At 35.6% G+C, this 24407-nt stretch overlaps 2 protein-coding genes across 9 annotated transcripts in view; one reads left to right on the plus strand and one right to left on the minus strand.

Annotated features, from left to right (window-relative positions):
* The window catches only part of LOC139962020 (uncharacterized), a 154122-nt gene that overhangs the window by 125045 nt on the left and 4670 nt on the right, over positions 1 to 24407 (plus strand). For all 6 annotated transcript variants that reach the window (XM_071961836.1, XM_071961854.1, XM_071961845.1 and 3 more), the window contains exons 10-11: positions 12786 to 12896; positions 13551 to 13765. In XM_071961836.1, coding sequence (XP_071817937.1) covers positions 12786 to 12896; positions 13551 to 13765 — 326 coding nt within the window. The remainder of the gene's footprint in view (positions 1 to 12785; positions 12897 to 13550; positions 13766 to 24407) is intronic.
* On the minus strand, positions 13772 to 24017 carry LOC139962047 (N-acetyllactosaminide beta-1,6-N-acetylglucosaminyl-transferase-like). Of its 3 annotated transcripts, none has more exons than XM_071961905.1 (3): positions 23584 to 24017; positions 15719 to 20758; positions 13772 to 15550 (listed from the first exon to the last, which is right to left on the minus strand). In XM_071961905.1, exon 2 carries the CDS (start codon positions 20740 to 20742, stop codon positions 19249 to 19251), a length of 1494 nt encoding a protein of 497 aa, XP_071818006.1. In that variant the 5' UTR covers positions 20743 to 20758; positions 23584 to 24017; the 3' UTR covers positions 13772 to 15550; positions 15719 to 19248. The 3 variants fall into 3 exon arrangements, with proteins under 3 accessions (XP_071818006.1, XP_071817997.1, XP_071817991.1); XM_071961896.1 differs by having other exon boundaries at positions 15805 to 20758; positions 23675 to 24016; XM_071961890.1 differs by having other exon boundaries at positions 23675 to 24016.

Genomic DNA, 24407 nt, shown 5'->3' on the forward strand with positions numbered 1-24407 from the left:
AGCTGTCTCCACGCGCTCACCCTCCAACGGGGGTTCACGAGGTTCGAACCAGGAGGAGTCAGATTACTACCTGACCCTCACTTCCTCCCAAAGAACCAATCAGTAACCTTTACCCCGAACGAGATCTTCCTACCGAGTCTGTCACAAGCCTCGTCAATCGCGGAAGACAAGCGCTGGTGCCCTGTCCGAGCCCTTAAGTGGTACATAGAGAGGACCAAACAGCTACGTACCTCGGACAGGCTCTTCATTTTACCGCGGTCGCCCTACACCCCGGCCTCAAAGGACACCATTTCACGGTGGATGGCCGACTTAATTCGTGCCCACACCCAGCCTGGGGAACCCGTCCGGGCGCACGACGTCCGAGGCCACGCCACGTCCAGGGCGTGGTTCCGGGGGGTTCCCCTAGAAGATATTATGAAGGCGGCGGCCTGGAAGACCCCGTCTTCCTTTGTCGCCTGTTATCTCACAAACACCCCTGCCACGGAAGGGGATTTTGCCCGAGCGGCCCTAGGTCCGCCGCCCGCGAGATCCTCGACCCACCGCCAGGGCTCCTGTGTCACAAATGCATAGGTTATATGAGGTGAGGGAGTACGCGCTGTGAATTCCCCAAACCTTAACCGGTTTGTGAATTAACGAGCGACGTACTCACCTCATATAACATCCCGACCCGCCTCCCCACTATGGGGGACCTCGCGGACGGAACCATACAACCACGTCGGATACCCTCCTCGGATACTAGGGGAACTGGCCACACAGATATGACCATGTGACGGCCTTTCCCCCCAGGAATTTTCGAGGGATGTCGTGGGGTCCCGCCTACACCCACCGACGACCCACTCTGGACCCACTTCGGGCCCACTCAGGACCCACCTGTCACCCACACCAGCCCACCTAGGGCCTCTTCAGGTGAGAATGTTTTTGGTTGTATCCTCGGGGTTTCCGCCCCTTGGTCGATCCTCTCCCCCTTCTCCGTCCGGTGCCGCACCATTGCGGCCTGGAAATTACGGAAGGGAGATGGCCACACTTACATACAGACAAATTGCCAGATGCTAGAGCGAGGTTAATACGGTAATGCATAGGTTATATGAGGTGAGTACGTCGCTCGTTAATTCACAAACCGGTTAAGGTTTGGGGAATATGAGTTTTAGCCAAGGAAGATGTTTATTGGATCAGTAGAGATCAAATTTCCAACTAACCTGTTTCGGAGGTGACATGGTGTTTCGGAGGTGACGCATGTTAACGGAAAGTTAAGAATCTCCCAGAAATTAAAACGAGTGGTCATGTTGTCACAACTTTTACTCAAATATTACGTTAGGGGGTGAGGTATATTTCAATATGTTCAAAATGGCTATACTATTGTTTACATAAATCTTGGACTGAAGAATGCTTTGTTTCGGAGGTGACGGAAAAGTTAACGGAAAAGTTAACATTGAATTTGAAATTAACACAATTTTTTTAAGAATTCCAAATGAAAAATATTTTTTGGCCCAGATATTAGACACATTAGTTATTGTAATAATGCAACCTTACTTAACAAAATTTACACTGCTTAACTAGAACTTAGTTGCAGTCAAACTTAGGTACCAATTGTTAACGGAAAATGTCACCTCCGAAACGACAAAATCTAGCCACCGTTCCTTGGAGAAGGAAAGGAAGGAAACCTGGGGAACACAATTGCATTTTAGTTTGGACACTTGTTGATAATATCAACCAAATAAGAACTGGAAAATACCTTCCACCAATAAGTACAGGCTCTGACAAAAACAGTGTTGTTGAGAGTGTACGGCTGAACTAGCATATTTTAAGCATATTTATGGCCACCAAATCAACCTGAAGAAACCGAGAAAGTTCGTTAAGCTACCCAAGGTAGACTTCACTTAGGATGGTCAAATGGCAAAAAATCTAAGAATTCTGGTATTTGGTCACTGAGTTACAAAGCAATAAGTGCCAATATTGGAAGTTACACCACTGATTGTGAAAAATAATATTAGGTCCTACAATGTGAATGATAAGTTTTATTGTGTATAGATTATCGCTGTCAATTAGATGAATTTATATTGAAGAGTTTTCATTGTTTGCTAGGTAGATGGATTTAGTTCTAATTAAGTTCTTGAGAGACATATTGTAATTGTAATTGAACTGTCTGTACCCCACAAGGTGTCCTGGCACTCATACCACATGACCAGAATACAGCATCATTAGGTGAATTTTCATTATCCTGTATATAAAGCAATGCCAAAACTATTGTTGGCTACTCATAGCAATGAAGGCATCTACTTAAGGCTGCCATTTAGATGCATTATTTTTAAGGTATATTTATATGACATTTAAGTTTTGTACCCCACAAGCTACACTGGTACTCATAAAATATAAGGTCCTACAATGCGAATGATAAGTTTTATTCTGTATAGATTATCGCTGTCAATTAGATGAATTTATATTGAAGAATTTTTATTGTTTGCTAGGTAGATGGATTTGGTTCTTATTAAGTTCTTGAGAGACAAATTGTAATTTAACTGTCTGTACCCCACAAGGTATCCTGGCACTCATACCACATGACCAGAGTACAGTATCAACAAATTGTAATTTAACTGTCTGTACCCCACAAGGTATCCTGGCACTCATACCACATGACCAGAGTACAGTACAACAAATTGTAATTTAACTGTCTGTACCCCACAAGGTATCCTGGCACTCATACCACATGACCAGAGTACAGTATCAACAAGTTAATATTTATTATCCAGTATATTAAGCACTGTAAAAAATATTGTTGGCTACTCATAGCAATGAAGGCATCTACTTAAGGCTTCCACTTAGATGCATTAAGGTATATTTATATCACATTAAAGTTCTGTACCCCACAAGCTACACTTGTACTCATATAATCTTAAGTCCTACAATGCGAATAAAATTTTTACTGTACATATAACCGCGGTCAATCGGTGAATTCATATCAAGGAATATCCATTGTTTGCTAGGTAGAAGGATTTAGTTCTTGTTAAGTTCTTGAGAGACAAATTTTAATTTAAATGTCTGTACCCCACAAGGTATCCTGGTACTCATACCATATTACCAGAATACAGTATCAATAGGTGAATTTTCATATTCCAGTATAAAACAAAGGTCAAAGTTATTGTTGGCTTCTAATAGCAATGAAGGCATCTACTTTAGGCTGCCACTTAGATGCATTAAGGTGTATTTATATCACATTTAAGTTCTGTACCCCACAAGCTACACTGGTACTCATATAATATTAGGTCCTACAATGCGAATGATAACTTTTATTCTGTATAGATTATCGCTGTCAATTAGATGAATTTATATTGAAGAGTTTTCATTGTTTGCTAGGTAGATGGATTTAGTTCTAATTAAGTTCTTGAGAGACATATTGTAATTGTAATTGAACTGTCTGTACCCCACAAGGTATCCTGGCACTCATACCACATGACCAGAATACAGCATCATTAGGTGAATTTTCATTATCCTGTATATAAAGCAATGCCAAAACTATTGTTGGCTACTCATAGCAATGAAGGCATCTACTTAAGGCTGCCATTTAGATGCATTATTTTTAAGGTATATTTATATGACATTTAAGTTTTGTACCCCACAAGCTACACTGGTACTCATATAATATAAGGTCCTACAATGCGAATGATAAGTTTTATTCTGTATAGATTATCGCTGTCAATTAGATGAATTTATATTGAAGAATTTTTATTGTTTGCTAGGTAGATGGATTTAGTTCTAATTAAGTTCTTGAGAGACAAATTGTAATTTAACTGTCTGTACCCCACAAGGTATCCTGGCACTCATACCACATGACCAGAGTACAGTATCAACAAATTGTAATTTAACTGTCTGTACCCCACAAGGTATCCTGGCACTCATACCACATGACCAGAGTACAGTACAACAAATTGTAATTTAACTGTCTGTACCCCACAAGGTATCCTGGCACTCATACCACATGACCAGAGTACAGTATCAACAAGTTAATATTTATTATCCAGTATATTAAGCACTGTAAAAAATATTGTTGGCTACTCATAGCAATGAAGGCATCTACTTAAGGCTTCCACTTAGATGCATTAAGGTATATTTATATCACATTAAAGTTCTGTACCCCACAAGCTACACTTGTACTCATATAATCTTAAGTCCTACAATGCGAATAAAATTTTTACTGTACATATAACCGCGGTCAATCGGTGAATTCATATCAAGGAATATCCATTGTTTGCTAGGTAGAAGGATTTAGTTCTTGTTAAGTTCTTGAGAGACAAATTTTAATTTAAATGTCTGTACCCCACAAGGTATCCTGGTACTCATACCATATTACCAGAATACAGTATCAATAGGTGAATTTTCATATTCCAGTATAAAACAAAGGTCAAAGTTATTGTTGGCTTCTAATAGCAATGAAGGCATCTACTTTAGGCTGCCACTTAGATGCATTAAGGTGTATTTATATCACATTTAAGTTCTGTACCGCACAAGCTACACTGGTACTCATATAATATTAGGTCCTACAATGCGAATGATAAGTATTTTTCTGTATGGATTATCGCTGTCAATGAGATGAATTTATATTGAAGAATTTTCATTGTTTGCTAGGTAGATGGATTTAGTTCTAATTAAGTTCTTGAGAGACAAATTGTAATTTAACTGTCTGTACCCCACAAGGTATCCTGGCACTCATACCACATGACCAGAGTACAGTACAACAAATTGTAATTTAACTGTCTGTACCCCACAAGGTATCCTGGCACTCATACCACATGACCAGAATACAGCATCAATAGGTGAATTTTCATTATCCTGTATATAAAGCACTGCCAAAACTATTGTTGGCTACTCATAGCAATGAAGACATCTACTTAAGGCTGCCATTTAGATGCATTATTTTTAAGGTATATTTATATGACATTTAAGTTTTGTACCCCACAAGCTACACTGGTACTCATAAAATATAAGGTCCTACATTGCGAATGATAAGTTTTATTCTGTATAGATTATCGCTGTCAATTAGATGAATTTATATTGAAGAATTTTTATTGTTTGCTAGGTAGATGGATTTAGTTCTAATTAAGTTCTTGAGAGACAAATTGTTATTTAACTGTCTGTACCCCACAAGGTATCCTGGTACTCATACCATATTACCAGAATACAGTATCAATAGGTGAATTTTCATATTCCAGTATAAAACAAAGGTCAAAGTTATTGTTGGCTTCTAATAGCAATGAAGGCATCTACTTTAGGCTGCCACTTAATTAGATGCATTAAGGTGTATTTATATCACATTAAAGTTCTGTACTGCACAAGCTACACTGGTACTCATATAATATTAGGTCCTACAATGCGAATGATAAGTATTTTTCTGAATAGGATATCGCTGTCAATTAGATGAATTTATATTGAAGAATTTTCATTGTTTGCTACGTACAGTAGATGGCTTTAGTTCTTATTAAGTTCTTGAGAGACAAATTGTAATTTAACTGTCTGTACCCCACAAGGTATCCTGGCACTCATACCACATGACCAGAGTACAGTATCAACAAGTTAATATTTATTATCCAGTATATTAAGCACTGTAAAAAATATTGTTGGCTACTCATAGCAATGAAGGCATCTACTTAAGGCTTCCACTTAGATGCATTAAGGTATATTTATATCACATTAAAGTTCTGTACCCCACAAGCTACTCTGGTACTCATATAATCTTAAGTCCTACAATGCGAATAAAATTTTTACTGTACATATAACCGTAGTCAATCGGTGAATTCATATCAAGGAATATCCATTGTATGCTAGGTAGAAGGATTTGGTTCTTGTTAAGTTCTTGAGAGACAAATTTTAATTTAAATGTCTGTACCCCACAAGGTATCCTGGTTTACTCATACCATATTACCAGAATACAGTATCAATAGGTGAATTTTCATATTCCAGTATAAAACAAAGGTCAAAGTTATTGTTGGCTTCTAATAGCAATGAAGGCATCTACTTTAGGCTGCCACTTAGATGCATTAAGGTGTATTTATATCACATTTAAGTTCTGTACCGCACAAGCTACACTGGTACTCATATAATATTAGGTCCTACAATGCGAATGATAAGTATTTTTCTGTATGGATTATCGCTGTCAATGAGATGAATTTATATTGAAGAATTTTCATTGTTTGCTAGGTAGATGGATTTAGTTCTAATTAAGTTCTTGAGAGACATATTGTAATTGTAATTGAACTGTCTGTACCCCACAAGGTATCCTGGCACTCATACCACATGACCAGAGTACAGTACAACAAATTGTAATTTAACTGTCTGTACCCCACAAGGTATCCTGGAACTCATACCACATGACCAGAGTACAGTATCAACAAGTTAATATTTATTATCCAGTATATTAAGCACTGTAAAAAATATTGTTGGCTACTCATAGCAATGAAGGCATCTACTTAAGGCTTCCACTTAGATGCATTAAGGTATATTTATATCACATTAAAGTTCTGTACCCCACAAGCTACACTTGTACTCATATAATCTTAAGTCCTACAATGCGAATAAAATTTTTACTGTACATATAACCGTAGTCAATCGGTGAATTCATATCAAGGAATATCCATTGTATGCTAGGTAGAAGGATTTGGTTCTTGTTAAGTTCTTGAGAGACAAATTTTAATTTAAATGTCTGTACCCCACAAGGTATCCTGGTTTACTCATACCATATTACCAGAATACAGTATCAATAGGTGAATTTTCATATTCCAGTATAAAACAAAGGTCAAAGTTATTGTTGGCTTCTAATAGCAATGAAGGCATCTACTTTAGGCTGCCACTTAGATGCATTAAGGTGTATTTATATCACATTTAAGTTCTGTACTGCACAAGCTACACTGGTACTCATATAATATTAGGTCCTACAATGCGAATGATAAGTATTTTTCTGAATAGAATATCGCTGTCAATTAGATGAATTTATATTAAAGAATTTTCATTGTTTGCTAGGTAGAAGGATTTAGTTCTTGTTAAGTTCTTGAAAGACAAATTTTAATTTAATTTAACTGTCTGTACCCCACAAGGTATCCTGGCACTCATACCACATGACCAGAATACAGCATCAGTAGGTGAATTTTCATTATCCTGTATATAAAGCACTGCCAAAACTATTGTTGACTACTCATAGCAATGAAGGCATCTACTTAAGGCTGCCATTTAGGTGCATTATTTTTAAGGTATATTTATATGACATTTAAGTTTTGTACCCCACAAGCTACACTGGTACTCATATAATATAAGGTCCTACAATGCGAATGATAAGTTTTATTCTGTATAGATTGTCGCTGTCAATTAGATGAATTTATATTGAAGAATTTTTATTGTTTGCTAGGTAGATGGATTTTGTTCTAATTAAGTTCTTGAGAGACAAATTGTAATTTAACTGTCTGTACCCCACAAGGTATCCTGGTACTCATACCACATGACCAGAGTACAGTACAACAAATTGTAATTTAACTGTCTGTACCCCACAAGGTATCCTGGCACTCATACCACATGACCAGAGTACAGTATCAACAAGTTAATATTTATTATCCAGTATATTAAGCACTGTAAAAAATATTGTTGGCTACTCATAGCAATGAAGGCATCTACTTAAGGCTTCCACTTAGATGCATTAAGGTATATTTATATCACATTAAAGTTCTGTACCCCACAAGCTACACTTGTACTCATATAATCTTAAGTCCAAATTTTACTGTACAGATAACCACGGTCAATCAATGAATTCATTTCAAGGAATATCCATTGTTTGTTAGGTAGAAGGATTTAGTTCTTGTTAAGTTCTTGAGAGACAAATTTTAATTTAATTTAACTGTTTGTACCCCACAAGGTATCCTGGTACTCATACCACATTACCAGAATACAGTATCAATTCGTGAATTTTCATATTCCAGTATAAAACCAAGGTCAAAGTTATTGTTGGCTTCTAATAGCAATGAAGGCATCTAATTTAGGCTGCCACTTAGATGCATTATTGTATATTTATATCACATCAAAGTTCTGTACCCCACAAGCTACACTGGTACTCATATAATCTTAAGTCCTATGATGCAAATTATCAATTTACTATTCAGATATCCATGGTAAATTCTTTGAATTCATATTGAAGGATTTCCATTGTTTGCTAGGTAGATGGATTTAGTTCTAATTAAGAACTTGAGAGACAAATTTTAATTAAATTTAACTGTTTGTACCCCACAAGGTATCCTGGCACTCATACAACATGACCAGAATATAGCATCAATAGGTGAATTTTCATATTATAGTATAAAACCAGGGTCAAAGTTATTGTTTGGCTTCTCAATGAAGGCATCTTTTCTAGCTGCCACTTAGATGCATTAAGGTGTATTTATATCACATTTCAGTTCTGTACCCCACAAGCTACACTGGTACTCATATAATATTAGGTCCTACAATGCGAATGATAAGTATTTTTCTGTATAGATTATCGCTGTCAATTTGATGAATACATATCAAGGAATATCCATTGTTTGCTAGGTAGAATGATTTAGTTCTTGTTTAGTTCTTGAGAGACAAATTGTAATTGAACTGTCTGTACCCCACAAGGTATATTGGCACTCATACCACATGACCAGAGTACAGTACGACAAATTGTAATTTAACTGTCTGTACCCCACAAGGTATCCTGGCACTCATACCACATGACCAGAGTACAGTATCAGCAAGTTAATATTTATTATCCAGTATATAAAGCACTGTAAAAATTATTGTTGGCTACTCATAGCAATGAAGGCATCTACTTTAGGTTGCCATTTAGATGCATTAAGGTACATTTATATTACATTTAAGTTCTGTACCCCACAAGCTACACTTGTACTCATATAATCTTCAGTCCTACAATGCGAATAAAAGTTTTACTGTACAGATAACCATGGTAAATTCTTTGAATTCATATTGAAGAATTTCCATTGTTTGCTAGGTAGAAGGATTAAGGTTTTGTTATTAGTTCTTGAGAGACAAATATTAATTTAATTTAACTCTCTGTACCCCACAAGGTATCCTGGCACTCATACCACATAACCAGAGTACAGTATCAACAAGTTAATATTTATTATCCACCATATAAAGCACTGTAAAAAATATTGTTGGCTACTCATAGCAATGGAGACATCTACTTTAGGCTGCCATTTAGATGCATTAAGGTATATTTATATTACATTTAAGTTCTGTACCCCACAAGCTACACTTGTGCTCATATAATCTTAAATCCTACAATGCGAATAAAAATTTTACTGTACAGATAACCACGGTCAATCGATGAATTCATATCAAGAAATATCCATTGTTTGCTAGGTAGAAGGATTTAGTTCTTGTTAAGTTCTTGAGAGACAAATTTTAATTAAATTTAACTGTCTGTACCCCACAAGGTATCCTGGCACTCGTACAACATGACCAGAATACAGCATCAATAGGTGAATTTTCATATTCCAGTATAAAACCAAGGTCAAAGTTATTGTTTATAACTTCTAATAGAAACAAAGGCATCTACTTTAGGCTGCCACTTAGATGCATTAAGGTATACTTATATCACATTTTAATTTTGTTCCTCACAAGCTACACTTGTACTCATATAATCTTCTGTCCTACAATGAAATTAATAAATTTACTGTACAGATTACTACTGTCAATTAGATGAATTCATATCAAGAAATTTCCATTGTTTGCTAGGTAGAAGGATTTAGTTCTTTTGAGCCAAATTGCAAATTGAAGTTTTATTTCACTTTCTGTACGCCACAAGGTATCCTGACACTCATACAACATGGCCAGCATACAGCATCAATTGGTGAATTTTCATTATCCAGTATACAGCAACTGTCGAAGTTATCGTTGGCTTCTAATAGCAATGAAGGCATCAACTTTAGGCTGCAACAAGGATGCATTAAGGTGCATTTATATCACATTTAAGTTCTGTACCCCACAAGCTACACTGGTACTCAAATAATATTTAGGTCCTAGAATGCGAATGGTAACAATAACACAAGAAACATGATTCAACAATATACAGTTGCGTGTGATAGTAATTAGGTAATCTCCTTCCAGGCTACACAGTAAAGGTTAATCTCATTTACTTGAAGGGATCAATATATCCTAGCTTACCTGGTAGCTCCTAACTTTTATACCTTTATTTGTTTAGATTCTTATGGTTTTCATTCCCCGATCCGTAATATAAAGCAAGAGATGTAGTGTAACCTTGAACTTAATTAGTTTTTGTTTACACCACAATCATCATATGTTTTGTTCATGGAACAGCTTAAAACCCTTTCTTGTATATTCAGTTGAGCTACAGCAAATCAGGATTAAACAACACCACACAATACAACACGATCCTTAAAAGTGTCATTTATTTAATTAACTGTCCAATTAATTAAGGAATAATTAAAACACTAATGTGTATGCTAGCCACCATTGTTCCTCACAAGGTATCTTCATCCTCACCGTTACCCCTAAGGTATCCTCACGCTCATTGCTGTTCCTCACAAGGTGTTCCCCGTAAGGTATTAAGTGTGGGTACGCGTGTGTATGTGTGTGTGTGCCTCCATGATATGATCCTAATAGCTGTGAATGAAATTGATTTTATCTTCCAGATATTTGTAGGCCAACAGACATGGTTCTATCTAAAAGCGTTTCATAAAGGTTAAAATTTATTTATATATTTCATAAAACTGGCAAAATCAAATAATGTATTTACACTAGATTGTATGAAATTTTCTCCAGCTGTTGTAAACATTAAGGACATAAAAGAAAAGCCCGTCTCCTAAATCCATATGAATAGTGGAAAACCTAATTTCAAATATTTGCCATCTTGCAATTCTCTACAAATAAAAATCAATGGCTGCAATGTTTACCGGGTTCATTGGATGGTTTAAAAACTACATTTTTGTGTTGAATTTACTGCAGACTGGTTTTGGACATATATACATAATAATGAAGGAAAAAGCACCAAACATAATTTACTTTAGTCCACCAAAGAATCAAGACATTTTGCAAAAATGGTTTGCAGATGAAATCAAAGAAGTGCTGTGTGTTTACATCATGTTATAACTGGCTGAATAGGAGCATCCAGATGGTAATGGTAGAAAGAAGAAAAAGTTAATATAATCAGGGATGCCGGAATTCCGGCTGTTTTCCGATTTTGAAATATGGTTCCAGCTCCACACGGTCTTTCCGAGTTTCCGCCCCAGTTGAAAGTAAAACCGAAGAAAAGTGCCATTTAAGATTAAAGAATCGAACACTTGACCATTAACCAGTAATGTGTGATTTACTTCGTTCCCCGCTTACCTGTCTGCCCACAACATCAGTACCTCATAATACCGTGTCTAGTATGCCCTGGTAATCTTTTAACACTGTGCACCCTCAGTGACCGGCTCCTTCCGGTCAATGCCCTTCCTTCTCATTCTACCATCCAAAGTGTTTACTCATTAACCAGTAATGTGTGTTCTAATCTTATGGTGTTGTATAGTATTTTCTCATCTACATTTTTGGAAGTGTACATTTATAAAACATGATATCTCAAAATACAGTTCATATAAAATAACGTTCAGATGCAACATTACAAGGCCAAGGGAGTACCATTTCTGATGATCTGGGAGGTATTTTTAGCCAAAATTTTCTTGTAACGCTACGGGCCAACCAGAGTAGCGCTCCGCTTAGATAGTCTTTAGGACATTCAAGTTCTTCCAATTTTCAGGCCCTGGAGGCGATCCCTACTGGCATCCCTGTATAGTACACCCTTATTAGTTAGCTTAAGAGGTCTTGCAATATGGTTGGATATTAGCATAGGCTGTCTCAGGGCAAGGTAGATAATTTGAACAGTCCTCCAGTCAATCTGATATGACCGGAATTCCTGGCAGACGACCACACCTCGAGGAAAATTAATCAGAAGAAAGCAAAAGTTGTCAAATTACCACCCTGGTAATGCAGACATTTTAACCCACAAATGACGCGAATCCTGTGCTGCAGATAAATGTATCACACTATTTAGCACATGACCAAAACTTTAAAAACTATGAGAAGTTTTGCTTTTTCAGTTTTGGCTATTTGGACTCTTATCGTATTGGGTTTTTTATAAAGACTTTTAAAATATTTTGTTTTAAACAAGAGTTGCATGAGACATATCATTATCAGTTGCTTACAGCAAGGTTTGTTTGGTATGTTGTAGACGGGATGCCAAAGGGGCCAGGCTTTTCTTGTTAGTTACCCAACTAATGGTTACGTACTCTTTGCACGAATAGAAGAATTGTCTTTTTTCTCTGTGGGGAGAGTTTATATTTTGCTTGGTACAGAAGATATCAGTAGTTATCATTGGGTTAATGAATACATACATTAGACCAATATCTGCATGAGAACTGTTGTATTTATATTTATAAGTTTAGTTTAGTAGAAAAAAAGGATCAGGAGGGACACTCAAGTCCCCATCAAGGACCCTATAGGAGCGAGAAGAAAGCTGAAGACACAAACACTCAGACCCGATTGCAATGCTTCAAGTGCTTGTCCAAAGCATTCTTAAACCCATTCACACTACTTGCAAGTACAGTACTTTGGAAAGGAGCTATATATATCTATGGCCTGTACATACATCTGGTATATGCAGTGTTTTGTGACTCTTTTTTCGCATGCACAGGCTAGGTTGAATCACTAACATTACCAAGCAAACGTATATCACCATTGTTTGATCCAAAGATGTTATTCTCACTTTTTTACAGGCTTCACAAAGGTCCGAGTTTTACCATCCTCTGGAGCCTTGGACTGCAGATATCACAAAACACTTCCTGTTTTGTGCCCGACAGGCTGGTGGTGAAAGGATGTGTTTCATAGTAAGTTATTCATTACCTTGGGCTCTTGTGGATTACCTGATCTACTCATGTTAGTCCTGTCAGTACTCATAACAACAAAATGTTGAGGCATTTCCTATTAAGACTCATCTTAAACATGTTGTGGTATTCCTGGTGGAATGAACTTAGTCCTGTTTTTTACTGAGCTCAAGATGTTGAGGCATTCCTGATTTATTGAACTTAGTCCTGTTAATACTCATCTCAAGATGTTGAGGCATTCTTAATCAATAAAATATGGTCCTGTTTTTAACTCATCAACATGTTGAGGCTTCCTGAATTATTCAGCTTAGCCCTGTTATTAGCTATCTCAAATAATACTGCTCTTACTCATCTCACCATCTTGACACCACCTTGTCTCCAGAGAATTCAACTCAGTCTGCTAATTCTCATCTCAACATTTTTATAAACTATTCCCAATCACTTGAGCTCGATCCTGTTAATACCAGTTTAATATGTGGAGACAAAAATAATTTCAATCTACAAGATGCGCAGCACTTGTTGTGATAATGACCTCTTTATTAAAAGTATTGCCCTGTTTCCATTAGTATAAAGTTAGAGCTAACTGTGCTGTGAGTTGTTAATTTGTAATTGCCATAAATAAGGAATTCTTTGTTTATTACCAATGTTGCTTCTTAGTCACACTGGAGAGGTCTTCTGCATCATGTCGTCGGCAACCACGAGTGGGTGCTCGGAGACGGTTATGGCCCAGCGAGGTGCTTGCATGACCCAATCCCACCAGAGTTGGAGCAAGAGAAGCTACTTCAGCCCGGCTCTCTGTCCCATGTGGCCCTGCGAGAAATTGTGCTCAGCGAACAACTGCTGTGGAACTCGGACTATTATTCAAGGAACAGGTTAGAGCCCAGACAGTTTGCTCCCCAATTTCACTTAAAACTGTATTTTATTTTGGAAAAAGTTTGGTTTCTTTAAAAAAGGAAGAAGGAATATGGGGACAAAGTGAAACTTACTTTCAACTCCTTCGTTGTAATCAAGGAATAGAGTGGGGAAACTAACATGACCAAAAAAATTGGGTCTGTGCTCAGTTAACATTTTCGACCGAAATTCTCAATATTATCGTAAAATTCAACTTTGTCAACTTAACAGATATCGTATTTTTTCGTCAAGTTACGTGCGACGCAGCAAGCTGTCAATTTGATAGTTCTCCCCAAGATATCTAATATTGTCGTAACTTGTAAACTCGACGGATAAATCGTACTTATGATTTCTTGTCTATTAATGTGTTGATCAAAACTTTGATAATTTTTGGCAAGATGTTACTCATCAATGCACCAAAAACATGCAAAGTTTGTTGTATTATGGTGTTATACTAACACAATAAATCTACAACTCGCCTGTCCCTTCACAACCGCCATGAAATTATGATGACGTAATTGTTTGATTTGAAGTAAGATGTTTGAAGATCATCATCATTTAAATTTGCATTCTCATGGATCACCGTAGGATACCAACAATATATTTAAGAATATTGGTTTGTATAAAATGTGCAGCATGTAGGCCAAGTTGTGTAGGCAAAACAGTAAACAGTTCAGTCTTATAGCAAAACAAAAAGTAGTAAGAAATTAACGAAAGAACAAAAAAGGAAACAAATTGATCATCATTTTATTTCAATTCAGTCACATAAAGGATCATGCATTACCAGTATGAAACAACACTGAATGAACAATCTGTAGTGCCTATTAAGATCTAACATCTATTTAGGCAATTTGAAAAGAAGAGGGATTGTACAGCTATGTCCTAACATTGTTAGGATACACTTAATATACTTATCAGGTGGGTATCTCCTGCTCATGGGATCTGAAAAATCGGTTACCGATAGTAACAATACCGTTGCAACACCAAAACACAATGTGAATTTTAAATAGTATCTATAGAGCAATGTTTCTGTAAACTGATTGTGGAAACTTATATACTTCGCCTCCAGTAAGTGTACAGCTTATTTGATGCTAAAAAAGTATTCTTAGCCAACAGTTCCAAAGGTGAACTTTGTTCCTTAGTTTTTGAAATATTGTCAATATATTCATTTATTTTGCTTTTTTTTTTTTTTGAAACAAAAGAAATTTCATTTCACAATCACAAGAAAGTTTGATTTCACTTCGTTCGAGTGCAGCTTAATAGCTTTTGTTTATTGAGTTCAATGAAACAGTAAGTCTGTAATGTGGTGATATTTTGTTAATGCATCTGGTAACAGCAGAGTGAATGATATCATCATAGCCAATTCCGCTGAAATTTTTCTTGTGTTTCTTTGAAATATATTACTTACTAATTCACATAGGAAAATATCATATAATAATAATAATAATAATAATAAAAGTTTGCAGTTGTTAAAATTGAAACTACATAGAACATTGACAGCTTTAATAGCAAACATTCTAAATACACCATACAGGTAATTCAAGATTAAATCAACAAAAATGTTATTACGATAGGAAATTAAAGCTTTTGATCCCCCCATCTGCTGTGATGACTGGACGAATCAGAGGTTTAGCTAGTCAGAATGGTTACATTCAAGCATTGATATCTTCAGTTAGGAAGAAGCTGTGGAGATGGAGTTTCCAACTAACAGTTTGGAATAGTATCGTAAAGAAATTTTCAATAAATATTCTGTAGTTAACAGTTACCTTGTCTGTCACAAGAAATATCTCTTCAATTCTTCAGACTACTATTATCTAAAATACAATAAATATGCTCTAGATAAGAGTTACATTGTCTGACATAAGAAATATCTCTTCAATACTTCAGACTACTATTATCTAAAATACAATAAATATGCTCTAGATAAGAGTTACATTGTCTGACACAAGAAATATCTCTTCAATACTTCATCAGACTGCTATTATCTAAAAACAATAAATATGCTCTAGATAAGAGTTACATTGTCTGTCACAAGAAATATCTCTTCAATACTTCATCAGACTACTATTATCTAAAATACAATAAATATTCTGTAGATAAGAGTTACATTGTCTACCACAAGAAATATCTCTTCAATACTTCAGACTACTATTATCTAAAATACAATAAATATTCTCTAGATAAAGGTTACATTGTCTGTCACAAGAAATATCTCTTCAATACTTCAGACTACTATTATCTAAAATACAATAAATATTCTGTAGATAAGAATTACCTTGTCTACCACAAGAAATTTCTCTTCAATACTTCAGACTACTATTATCTAAAATACAATAAATGTTCTGTAGATAAGAGTTACATTGTGTCTGCCACAAGAAATATCTCTTCAATACTTCAGACTATTATTATCTAAAATCAATAAATATGCTCTAGATAAGAGTTACATTGTCTGTCACAAGAAATATCTCTTCAATACTTCATCAGACTACTATTATCTAAAATACAATAAATATTCTGTAGATAAGAGTTACATTGTCTACCACAAGAAATATCTCTTCAATACTTCAGACTACTATTATCTAAAATACAATAAATATTCTCTAGATAAGGGTTACATTGTCTGTCACAAGAAATATCCCTTCAATACTTCAGACTACTATTATCTAAAATACAATTAATGTTCTGTAGATAAGAGTTATATTGTCTGTCACAAGAAATATCTCTTCAATACTTCACACTACTATTACCTAAAATACAATAAATATTCTCTAGATAAGAATTACCTTGTCTACCAAAAGAAATATCTCTTCAATACTTCAGACTACTATTATCTCAAATCAATAAATATTCTGTAGATAACAGTTACATTGTCTACCACAAGAAATTTCTCTTCAATACTTCAGACTACTATTATCTAAAATACAATAAATATTCTCTAGATAAAGGTTACATTGTCTGTCACAAGAAATATCTCTTCAATACTTCAGACTACTATTATCTAAAATACAATAAATATTCTGTAGATAAGAATTACCTTGTCTACCACAAGAAATTTCTCTTCAATACTTCAGACTACTATTATCTAAAATACAATAAATGTTCTGTAGATAAGAGTTACATTGTGTCTGCCACAAGAAATATCTCTTCAATACTTCAGACTACTATTATATAAAATCAATAAATATGCTCTAGATAAGAGTTACATTGTCTGTCACAAGAAATATCTCTTCAATACTTCATCAGACTACTATTATCTAAAATACAATAAATATTCTGTAGATAAGAGTTACATTGTCTACCACAAGAAATATCTCTTCAATACTTCAGACTACTATTATCTAAAATACAATAAATATTCTCTAGATAAGAATTACCTTGTCTACCACAAGAAATTTCTCTTCAATACTTCAGACTACTATTATCTAAAATACAATAAATGTTCTGTAGATAAGAGTTACATTGTGTCTGCCACAAGAAATATCTCTTCAATACTTCAGACTACTATTATCTAAAATCAATAAATATGCTCTAGATAAGAGTTACATTGTCTGTCACAAGAAATATCTCTTCAATACTTCATCAGACTACTATTATCTAAAATACAATAAATATTCTGTAGATAAGAGTTACATTGTCTACCACAAGAAATATCTCTTCAATACTTCAGACTACTATTATCTAAAATACAATAAATATTCTCTAGATAAGGGTTACATTGTCTGTCACAAGAAATATCCCTTCAATACTTCAGACAACTATTATCTAAAATACAATTAATGTTCTGTAGATAAGAGTTACATTGTCTGTCACAAGAAATATCTCTTCAATACTTCAGACTACTATTACCTAAAATACAATAAATATTCTCTAGATAAGAATTACCTTGTCTACCAAAAGAAATATCTCTTCAATACTTCAGACTACTATTATCTCAAATCAATAAATATTCTGTAGATAACAGTTACATTGTCTACCACAAGAAATTTCTCTTCAATACTTCAGACTACTATTACCTAAAATACAATAAATATTCTCTAGATAAGAATTACCTTGTCTACCACAAGAAATTTCTCTTCAATACTTCAGACTACTATTACCTAAAATACAATAAATATTCTCTAGATAAGAATTACCTTGTCTACCACAAGAAATTTCTCTTCAATACTTCAGACTACTATTATCTAAAATACAATAAATATGCTCTAGATAAGAGTTGCATTGTCTGTCACAAGAAATATCTCTTCAATACTTCAGACTACTATTATCTCAAATCAATAAATATTCTGTAGATAACAGTTACATTGTCTACCATAAGAAATTTCTCTTCAATACTTCAGACTACTATTACCTAAAATACAATAAATATTCTCTAGATAAGAATTACTTTGTCTACCACAAGAAATTTCTCTTCAATACTTCAGACTACTATTATCTAAAATACAATAAATATGCTCTAGATAAGAGTTGCATTGTCTGTCACAAGAAATATCTCTTCAATACTTCAGACTACTATTATCTCAAATCAATAAATATTCTGTAGATAAGAGTTACATTGTCTACCACAAGAAATTTCTCTTCAATACTTCAGAATACTATTATCTAAAATACAATAAATATTCTCTAGATAAGAATTACCTTGTCTACCACAAGAAATTTCTCTTCAATACTTCAGACTACTATTATCTAAAATACAATAAATATGCTCTAGATAAGAGTTACATTGTCTGTCACAAGAAATGTCTCTTCAATACTTCATCAGACTACTATTATCTCAAAAACAATAAATATTCTCTAGATAAGAGTTACCTTGTCTACCACAAGAAATATCTCTTCAATACTTCAGACTACTATTATCTAAAATACAATAAATATGCTCTACATAAGAGTTTCATTGTCTGTCACAAGAAATATCTCTTCAATACTTCAGACTACTATTATCTAAAATACAATAAATATGCTCTAGATAAGAGTTACATTGTCTGTCACAAGAAATATCTCTTCAATACTACAGACTACTATTATCTAAATACAATAAATATTCTCTAGTTAAGAGTTACATTGTCTGTCACAAGAAATATCCCTTTAATACTTCAGTCATCTTCCTAGATGCTGGGGATTCCCTTTACTTGTCAATGTGGGGGTTGGGGGGGGGTGGGAGGAGTATGGGTAAGTGTGTGTTTGGTTGTAATATGCAAACATTCAATACATCAGTGAACGAGTGTAGCAAGTTCTCAAAAATCAATCATAGGTGTATGTTTCTCAGATAATGATCAACAAAGACTACAGTTATAAGAACCTACTATTAAACAGTAAACTCAGCAGTGTCGAGCTTGAAAACGATCGTTATATTTCTTATACATTTTAAACGTTCCGCTGTAGCCAAACTTAGTCACTGGGGCACAAAGATGCAAGAATAATACTATTTAGTATTTATGCTTGGATTAATAAAACCTTGACCCTGGATTCAGTCCCCGATATAAGCGGTATGGTTCTGCCATATCAAAGTGGTGTTTGGAAACTCGGATAGAAATTGATGGATGGATCCCGGATAACGCTGCCTGTATTCTAACATCTCTTCCATGCATTGGAGAGTGACGGGATCGAAATCGTAATGAAATTTATTTCCAAAGAGATGCGGAAGACGTACTAGATGCTGCAAGTAACCTACGCCGAACACACAGACGGCCCTGACATTTTTACCGATGCACTTAGGATATTCGTGTATGTCGCCCCACTTAATGAATCTCGCCAGGGAATCCCAAGTGGCGTTAGGGTAGCCGCCCGGGACCCCTGGGTACCTCTGTACCGTCACCCAGTAGTGCTCGTCCGGGCTCCACGTGTCTTTTGACCACTCTAACAGATCGATGGCCCTCTGATCGTTTACCACGTAGCTCACGTACGCACGAGTCGCGGCGAGATAGGCGTTACCGAAATAGATTGTGAAGTTGTGCGGAGCGGGAGTCTTTCTTTCACTAGTCGACACGAGTTTGCCATCTTCCCTGACGATAAAGTGATGCTTCGTGCGGCCTATGATGTAAGATGGCGGAATGATACCGTTGATGTCGTTGTGGCCCTTGAACGCCTTCAGCTGTCGAATTATTTCCAAGTTGGTCTTCAGAGGGAAATCCTGCCCGCAGAGGTTCATGACGTATCTCCAGCGGACGGGTTTCTCTAATAGATCGGACATACAGTTGATGTCCGCTTTCAGCCGGGTGTATCCGGCGTATACCACGCTCTCCACTTCGGAGGGAATGAAGACGTTATCGAAGCAAGAGACGAGGCCTATGATGGCCCGTTGGTAATCGGGTGGCGATTTCTTATCCGGGTGAACGCAGTAGATATTCTGAGGTTGGTAGATGACTCTCAGCAGTCTCTCCACCTGAGCCACTTCTTTGTGAGTCGCTATAATGTAAGCCAGAGGGTAGTCTTCCTCTTCTTTGGAATTCGGCCTCTCGGGGTAATTCCTCGTCCTCCTGAAAGCCGTACAGTTCTGGGTGTGACGGAAGAAACTCTCGTCTGACGGCATCGGAACCTTGCCGTCCACCCTTGCCGCCTTGATCATCACATTCGTGGCTTTAATCACCGCGTCGTCGTTTTGAAATAACGCCGAACAATTTGTCTCCCAATATCTGTGATAAGGTGATCTGAAAAGGGAATTTGGGATGCCAAGAAAGGGCGGTATGTCTTTTTCGTGTTCTTTGTTTTCTTCTGTCGAGGTATCCTCGTAATCAGCAGGTTCTCTGTCGACTGCACCGGGTGGCCTGCCGGTCGGACCGTTATCGACGGTCAGCCTATGCATACGTCTCCCATCGTCGACGACACTACTCTTGAGATTCTTAAAAGGAGGGATCAAGCTGTCGAGATGATTTGGAACATCGATAGTAGTTAAGTACTGTACCACAAGGAGTACGATGCACACCAGAAGTAGTCTAAGGAAGTTTCTGGCTCTGGAGTTCATTTCTGAAACTTAAAACCTTAAAGAAACAAGAATAGAAGAAAACAAACTTCTGTCACATTAACCGTTTGTAGCTGGGTTGGTATTTTGACTCTGCAATGAGGAGACTACTGTTTGATACTCATAGTAGTATCATATTATTTTTTGGGGGTGGTGGGGGGGGACATTAAAAATTCCAATTTAAAACATATTTTAAGAGGTGCTGTAAACCGTGTTAATTCCTTGTTTTATTTAAAAGGTTCTATGAACCACATTAATCTCTTATATGATATAAGAGGTTCTATGAACCACATTGATCTCTTATTTCATTTAAGAGGTTCTATAAACCACATTAATCTCTTATTATATTTAACAGGTTCTTTAAACCACATTAATCTCTTATTATATTTAATAGGTCCTTTAAACCACATTAATCTCTTATTTTATTTAAGAGGGTCTATGAACCACATTAATCTCTTATTTTATTTAAGAGGGTCTATGAACCACATTAATCTCTTATTTTATTAAAGTGGTTCTATAAACCACATTAATCTCTTATGATATAATCCACATTAATATCTTATTTATTTAAGAGGTTCTATGAACCACATTAATCTCTTATATGATATAAGAGGTTCTATGAACCACATTAATCTCTTATTATATTTAACAGGTTCTTTAAACCACATTAATCTCTTATTATATTTAATAGGTTCTTTAAACCACATTATTCTCTTATTTTATTTAAGAGGGTCTATGAACCACATTAATCTCTTATTTTATTTAAGAGGGTCTATGAACCACATTAATCTCTTATTTTATTAAAGTGGTTCTATAAACCACATTAATCTCTTATGATATAATCCACATTAATATCTTATTTTTTGAAGCGGCTCTATGAACCACATTAATCTCTTATATGATGTAAGAGGTTCTATGAAACACTTTAATCTCTTATTTCATTTAAGAGGTTCTATAAACCACATTAATCTCTTATTATATTTAATAGGTTCTATAAACCACATTAATCTCTTATTTTATTAAAGTGGTTCTATAAACCACATTAATCTCTTATGATATAAACCACATTAATATCTTATTTTATTTAAGAGGTTCTATGAACCACATTAATCTCTTATATGATATAAGAGGTTCTATGAACCACATTAATCTCTTATTTTATTTAAGAGGTTCTATAAACCACATTAATCTCTTATTATATTTAATAGGTTCTATAAACCACATTAATCTCTTATTATATTTAATAGGTTCTTTAAACCACATTAATCTCTTATTTTATTTAAGAGGTTCTTTAAACCACATTAATCTCTTATTTTATTAAAGTGGTTCTATAAACCACATTAATCTCTTATGATATTTAATAGGTTCTATAAACCACATTAATATCTTATTTTTTGAAGCGGTTCTATAAACCACATTAATCTCTTATTTTAATAAAGAGGTTCTATGAACCACATTAATCTCTTATTTTATTTAAGAGGTTCTATATACCACATTAATCTCTTATTTTATTTAAGAGGTTCTATAAACCCCTAGAACATTAGATTGTAATCAAGTTTATTGCAAGGAAAGAGTTGTCATAGTAAGGATCCAAAACCAGGTAACATTTGGCAATCAATTTGTAAACTATTCCCAGCATTGTAGTGTAGGCTCTATATTTAAGTAATCCCTCACCTCCTCCCTCCCACCCCTCCCCGCTCCCCAAATGGAAAGGCACCAACATTGTACTGAAGGCTCTTTTATTTAAGTAATCCCTCACCCCCCCTCCCCCCTCATCCCCCAAAAAGGAAGGCATGTAAACCTCCATAAACTATGTCAATATACCTGAATGTTCTCTTATCTCAGCAAAACTGCCAAAACAACAAGTGGACATTGTATTGTATAGATATCATATCACGTAGCATTTGGATTCTGTTCAATCTGCAACCTGTTGTACGAGTGCTTGACCATAGTGATTTAGCCATTTACACCACTCAAGGTAACCAAAGCAATAAAGTTTGCAACCGGTCTTGGGTTAGCTTGAACATGTGGTACATGGTAGGTTCTCTGTGTCTGTCTGTACGTGTCTGTCCCTCAGGTGTCTATCTGTACGTGTCTGTCCCCAACGTCTGTCTGTAGTGTCTGTCCCCCGATGTCTGTCTGTACGTGTCTGTCCCTCAGGTATCTGTCCTGTCTGTGTCTGTCCCTCATGTGTCTGTCCTGTCGGTGTCTGTCCCTCAGGTGTCTGTCCTGTATGTGTCTGTCCCTCAGGTGTCTGTCCTGTATGTGTCTGTCCCTCAGGTGTCTGTCCTGCAGGCATCCCTCACAATTCTAAATCAGTGGTTACAAACGTCACTTTATAAATCATTGATTTGGCTGACATTGTTCAAAATCCTTTTCATTTCAGGTCAAAGGTCGCGTCCCAAATTGAAATTTTAAATTTGTGCTGATCGAAAATCAGGGAGCATTTTGATCATCCCTCTGAGAAAAATAAGTCACCAACCCCTCAGGGATGTGACAAACTCCCTTTCATTATAACAAATATGAAATATGTTCAGATTCCACATTGTCTGGGTTGATAAGTGACATATATTATTCCTGTTTTGTAAAATTTGTTCAAATAGATTGGAACATATTTTCAACAAGTTTTAGCTCAATGTAAAAATGTATATAATAATGTAAAACCATTTCCATTGATGTCTGCCACTAATGCACAGAAAATTTCCTCTATTTAATTATGGAGATGCAACATTTTATTTTAATGCAAGATAAAAATTTGTGTACAGTATGTACTTAGCGTTAAGTGAAAATAATGACTTAAATTAAGAAGTATCGCACTAGGATATTTTGGCAGAAACAGTTTACCTGCATAAATGTCCGTCCCTCACGTGAGGGATGAAATCCGATCAAGCTCACCCTCAGATTCCATGCAAGAAAAATTCAAAATTGAACTCACCAAAGTAGCAGTACTGCAGCTGTGGTAACTGTTTGAAAAGTGCTGAGACAACCTGTTGTGAATTATGAATCAAATGTGTTCAAACTGTGAAGGTGTGTCCTTGTACATACACCTTTCACCAATGAAGAGTAACATCTGTATGAGATAACTGCTATGAGGACAAATAATTGCTATTAAACATCAACAAATATTTGACATTTTTATATATATATATTTTTGTTGTTGAACCTACTTTGTTTAAAGTATGGCAGGCGTTCCATGTTTGTTCCTCGACTGGAATTGTGTTTCGTTAGGTAAATTAACTTTTCCATTTTTTCATTGCAAACACACAAAGTACACAAAGTTGTACCAAGTAAGGGAGAATATTATGACGGGGGGGGGGATTGTTTTTGAGCTGTGGAAGCTCTCTCTACCCCTCTCTCTCTCTTGGTAAATATACATTGATTTGGAGTTTATTTGTACTTAACACTACAGCTGTCTACGCTAAAGAAACATTGAAACACTACTATGAGCAGGAGTGCTGTAACGCTTTCAGAGTTAACAAACGACACGATTTATTAATCAAAAACCTTTAACCTACTTTCATTGCTGATGTTTGTTTTCATTTTAAGTAATCACAATTGCTTCTATTGTTTTTCTCTCTTAGTGAATTGTCTCATTGTGATAAAAGGGAGTCATACGTAATTTATTTGTATCATTGGCAACCACAACAACTTTTGTCAACAGATGACAA

Source organism: Apostichopus japonicus, chromosome 3 (genome assembly GCF_037975245.1).
Source record: "Apostichopus japonicus isolate 1M-3 chromosome 3, ASM3797524v1, whole genome shotgun sequence".
Classification (NCBI taxonomy): domain Eukaryota; kingdom Metazoa; phylum Echinodermata; class Holothuroidea; order Aspidochirotida; family Stichopodidae; genus Apostichopus; species Apostichopus japonicus.

Bases quoted from the DNA above. Each gene is read 5' to 3' on its own strand.
- LOC139962047 (XM_071961905.1), bottom strand. From the start codon at position 20,742: ATGAACTCCAGAGCCAGAAACTTCCTTAGACTACTTCTGGTGTGCATC.